Source organism: Vigna unguiculata, chromosome 5, assembly GCF_004118075.2.
Source record: "Vigna unguiculata cultivar IT97K-499-35 chromosome 5, ASM411807v1, whole genome shotgun sequence".
Taxonomy (NCBI): Eukaryota; Viridiplantae; Streptophyta; class Magnoliopsida; order Fabales; family Fabaceae; genus Vigna; species Vigna unguiculata.
In genome coordinates, this window is record NC_040283.1 from 24246957 (window position 1) to 24252187 (window position 5231).

Here is a 5231-nt window from a genome sequence, read left to right on the forward strand (position 1 = left end):
AAATAGTGCTCTACTAGGGTTTGGAGCTCATTCTTATTCAAGTTAGCTCAACCTCATTTTCTACTCAAGGTAAGTTGTTCTGCAGCTCATACTCTTTCTTCTCCAGCTTCTTTTCGTGGTTCCTGTTAGGGTTCACCGTAGTAACCTCGTTTTCATTCTGTATCACTATTCTCAGCTCTTGAGTCTGCTCCTAGAGTTGTTGGGTTCGTTGGCTTAGGTGTCAGAGTCTTTTGACTAGCATTTTCCAGGTAAAGGAAGCTAGGGTTTCACGTTTTTATGTTATTTTCCTGTTGTTGGATTGTTTTGTGTTCTAAATACTTGTTTTGTGTTGCTGATGGTGTGAAAAATGCATGGTATGCATTTCTGGTTGGAATCTGGGTTTTATGCGTGAAACAGTGGCAAGAACTGATAATCTCGCCTAAGCGAGCTTGTCTCGCCTAGGCAAGAATAGCATAAGCTAGCCCAGGTTCCTGCTCGAGCTCTCGCTCAGGCGGAGAGCTTTCGTTTTGAGCGAGGTGTCATCTCGCTCAGGCGAGAGAGGCTCGCCTAAACTCGTGGGAACCTGATGTGTTTCGCCTTAGAAGTAGCTTAGGCGAGGGAGTTTCTCTTTTGGGCGAGGAGTAGTCTCGCTCAAGCGAGGAGAGCTTGCCCAAGCGAGAGCTCGCGAAACTTGCAATGCTTTCTGATGACAGTCTCGCCTAAGCGAGAGCCTGTAGCTTGAGCGAAAGGTCTCTTTCGCCTGAGCGAGGGCCATGAGCGAGGCTGGTGCATGCTTTAATGCTATTTCCTTCCTTGTTTTCGATGATTGATGGTATGATTGAATAGATCTCCCCTAATTAAAGTATGAAACATGTCAGTATGTATGCATGATATGTTTGTGTGGTTTGGAATTAATGGACTTGGTATGATTACACATATGAAACATGATGAAATGGTTGGTTATATATTGGCATGGAATTGGTATGCATGATAACTTTGTGCCTGATTTGTGAGACATGATTTTGGGTATGGTCAGGATGTAATTCCACGAAGGTTTCATGGTGGTGCCTCATGGTCAAGACGTAATTCAACGAAGGTTTCGTGGTGGTGCTTCATGGTCAGAACGTAATTTCATGACCCCTGTTAGTGGGAGCTCATGGTGGTGACTCATGGTTAAGACGTAATTCAACGAAGGTTTGTGGTGGTGCCTCATGGTTAGGACATAATTTCACGAAGGTTTGTGGTGGTGCCTCATTATATAATATAGTAAGGATTCAAGTAAGGATTTGCATCTTGAAACTCTAAAGAGTCAGTTAGTCTCACGTAGAGCGTATTGACTTAAGTGGTGAGAGTAGCAGGAGGCCCTAGTCTTTGGCAGGATAATGGCCTTAGATGTTTGAAGGCTGACCTTGTGAGTGGTAGGGTGAAACCCATTGGCAAGGGCTCTGCAAAGCAGTAGAGGCCACCACAAGTGCAAGCATCCAGTGAATCCGACTGATTATATGTATCCAGATAATCATGTCTTTGAGTCTTAGTGTTTTGCTTGTCGATCATTATATTTTCGATTGATTTATGTATCGGACTTTTAAATTATATGCAATTGTATGATAAAACTTTTTTCACTCTAGCTTACCCTTTCTGCTTACTTGTGTGTTCTGTGTGTGATTTTCTCCTTTTGCGATGATCATCAATTTATTAATGTGAACATATGTGAAAACTCCTAGTATTCATCGAGGTGATGAAAATTCCGCTGTGTAGCCTGACTTATGGTTGGATCTCATTCCTTCAAGTACCGCCAGTAAGCACACTTGCCTAGGTGTTTGGTCAATTGTCATACTTTTACTTTTTGTTTTATTATTAGTATCGTAGTATGTCTTAGTTTTCTTTCTAATATGTTAAGATAACTATAAAATCCTTATATTTAAGTCTCATGACCTTTTAATATTTAATTTAAATAGATTTATCTTTTTAAAATAGGACATTACAGCTTAATAAAACAAGATAATAATAAAAACAAAGACGGTATTGCCGCTAGTTAAAAAAATTAGAAATTTAAAAATTACGTAAAAGCTTTATTACAAATCAAGCGAACTAATTTCAACTGATACAAAAGTAAACTTTAGTTTAATTTTTACCTTTCTTGCATAAGGTTTTGGGAATAGACCCCTCGAAAAAACTATTTTAATGAGTGAAAATAACATGTCAATTGGGTTTTATCAAATAGTTTCTGCTACAATATTAAGGCTTTTGAGATTTTTGTAACGCAAATGCGTATATCATCAAATGTCACTTACAAGATCACAACAAAATGGAATCAAATTTAAGAATAGCATATCATAATCGTTTGCTTCTCCTAAGATATCAAATGTTTGATATTTATCAACATATGAATCTCGAAACAACTATGGTTCAGTGACGTGCTACATAGTTTTGGCAAATACTTTATCCCCCTAGATAAACTTTTTTTCCATCTGTGAATATCCTGAAATTTTGGCTGTCTCCAATGGTTGTTGGGTCATTGTTACAACTTGTATCAGTTCATTCCTAAAATCTGTTTTTATAGAATCATAAATTTCTTCCATCTTCATATCACAGCATTGTAGTACATCAATAACCCCATCTTCAAGATCAGAACACCAAATATTTGAAGAAATGTCAAGGAAAAGCTAAAGCTTTAATAAATGGATTCAAGTAAGTGGGAGAAGGGGTATACTATGGATACCTTTCATGTCCTTCTTGTTTCTCTCATCCAAGGCAAATCCGTGATAAGAGAAGAGGGCATATTCATCTGGGTATCAGAAGAAACGGAAAATTTTCCCTTCTGTGACCACTGCCAGATTTTGGAAACAGAAAAGCTCTCACCTTTACACACACTTGTAATCTTCTTTGCTTCAATATCCCCCTCAACTGAAAGTCTCTCTAAGTTTTCTGTTCCTTTCAATAACTGTGCATCACGTCGACCTTCTCGGTCATGGCTCAAGGTTATTCTGAGGTCTGACTTCCCAAGCACGTACTGATAAGATCCCATGGAGTAACATCTTCTGGCATCCAAATTATTGCTACTAGTCTCTCCTCCTGCAGCCACCTCTGCCTCCACATCAAGTCTTCTGAATTTGCCAAGTCTCACAGGGAAAACCCCCTTCTCTACTACAGTTTCTTCAATTTCAACCGTTTTCTGCCTAGTTGTGAATTCATGTTCGCCATTATCATCCCTCAAATCATCAAAATCAAACACTGGATTTTCAAGGGAAAAGCCAGGAGTAAGGAGGGTACCCCTGCAAAGAGGGCATGAGGAATTGGACAAAAGCCAGGTGTCTATACAACTGATATGAAAGGCATGGCTGCACATAGGGAGCAACCTGAGCTTATCCTTTTCAGAAAACTCACAGAGACAAACAGCACAATCAAATGGCTCCTTCAACCCCTTTATCTCCTTGTATTGGAAAACAGGAAGTCCATCAATAAAAGCCTGGTCCAGACCAGAATCATGAAGATGGAACAGTTGTTGCAGCTGCCTTTGAAGAGCATCAGAGGTTGCATTTTCATGGTTCCTATTGGATTGGGAAGATGCTGAGGAAGAAGAATTCTTCATGAGAAATCTAACAAGCAGGTGGAGCAGGCCAGAGATGAAAAATAGAACAGCCAGAATCACAATGATGAAAAGCACAGCAGGACTAATTCTAGCACCAGAGGATGAAGGTGAGGGTGGTGAGGGAGTTGATGATGATGATGAAGAAGAAGACATTGATTCTTTGTGGAATGCACCCCAAATTGGGGGTGAAGGGGGAGGCAAAACCGGTGGTGGATAGCTCAAGTAACCATCTTTTTGTTGGATTTGATGCTGAATCCTAGCCATCTTCAAATGGGTATGGTCAAAGGACCACTTACCATTCATGCTTTCTCTTTAAAACCCCAAAAAAAGTCATAAACGTGGACCCATAAAGCATGCTCTTGCCTAACCCAAACTCAAACTCAAACTCATCCACACACAACACAATCCTAGTAACATTTCCAAACTACGCATAACAGAGAAAGGGAACACTTGCAACTCAGATAAATAAATGACCACCGAGAAGTGGTAGATGGTTGTGGAAAAATGAAGCAACGATGAATTGAGCAGTTAGCACAACCAAGTACCAACTACATATTATTTATTTTTCATATTGGGTAATCATTTTAAACGAAAGGTAAAACCAGCGATGGACCAACAACAACGGGTAAACAAAAACATAATAAAAACATAATAACCACAATATCTGTAACTTAACTCACCAACTATTTTCTGAGGGGCACATTGTTTGAAAAGTGCATTGAAACTGTGATTTATCTTGAGGCTTTCAGGTAGGTGAATGAACCCTAGGGTGCAGCCTTTTTTAAGCTGCTCAAGTCAAAGAGGGGTGAGAGAAGAGTAAAGTGAAGTGTGAAACACTTTTCTCTTGGCTCAAACTCTGTCTCGTCCTTGTCATGTTTGTGGGTTAGAACAACAAAGTGACCAAAGAGAGAAAGAGGCGATAGTTTCCAAAGTGCGAGGTAAAATGATGACAAAAACAGATGCTCAAATTTCAATACCACCGCCACAAATCGCGCGTGGGTTTCAGTTGCTACAGAATTGTATACACCATTTGTTGCCGACTATTGAATATTTTGTATTATAGAATGAGTTGACAGGTTAACTTCACGGGGAATTATGAAATCTTAAATAAGCGGCAAGTATCGGTCAATTTCATTCATATTTTTAATTTTAATTAAACTTTAAAAGCATACGCTAAATTGAGAAAAATTATTATATCATGAAAAGAAGGTCTTTCTAAATTATGTGAAGGTCAAGGACATATTAGAAGAAGTAAATATCTAAGTAATTATTAACTAAATATGGGAATGGGACGTGTGTCCTTTTATAAGAATGAATATATTATAATAAAGAAATAAAATAATCTCAATATATATATATATATAAACTTTTAAAATAAATAGTTAAGATGTATAATTAAATAGAAAGTTTAATTGATTTTAGATTGTGAAGCATTTTTTTCTAAAAGGTAAAATAAAATCATTAAATATATTGATCTAGATAAAAATAGAAAATAAGTTTATGTTCTTTTGTATAACACCCTATTTAATTAACAACCCTAATAAAAAGAAATGTCACACAGATAATATGAGAGGCAAAGGTCTGGAGTATGAACACTACTCCTTACAGTTATCCAAAAGAAACCAGGTAGAAAATAGGACACACCATGATGCCAATATCT

The 5231-nt window shown here is 38.0% G+C and overlaps 1 protein-coding gene across 1 annotated transcript; it reads right to left on the reverse strand.

Moving 5' to 3' along the window:
* Positions 1–2232: 2232 nt before the first annotated feature.
* Positions 2233–4497, reverse strand: LOC114186077 (RING-H2 finger protein ATL46-like). The gene is made up of 2 exons (XM_028074091.1): positions 2702–4497; positions 2233–2599 (listed from the first exon to the last, which is right to left on the reverse strand). Exon 1 carries the CDS (start codon positions 3872–3874, stop codon positions 2705–2707), a length of 1170 nt encoding a protein of 389 aa, XP_027929892.1. The 5' UTR covers positions 3875–4497; the 3' UTR covers positions 2233–2599; positions 2702–2704.
* Between the last annotated feature and the right edge of the window lie 734 nt (positions 4498–5231).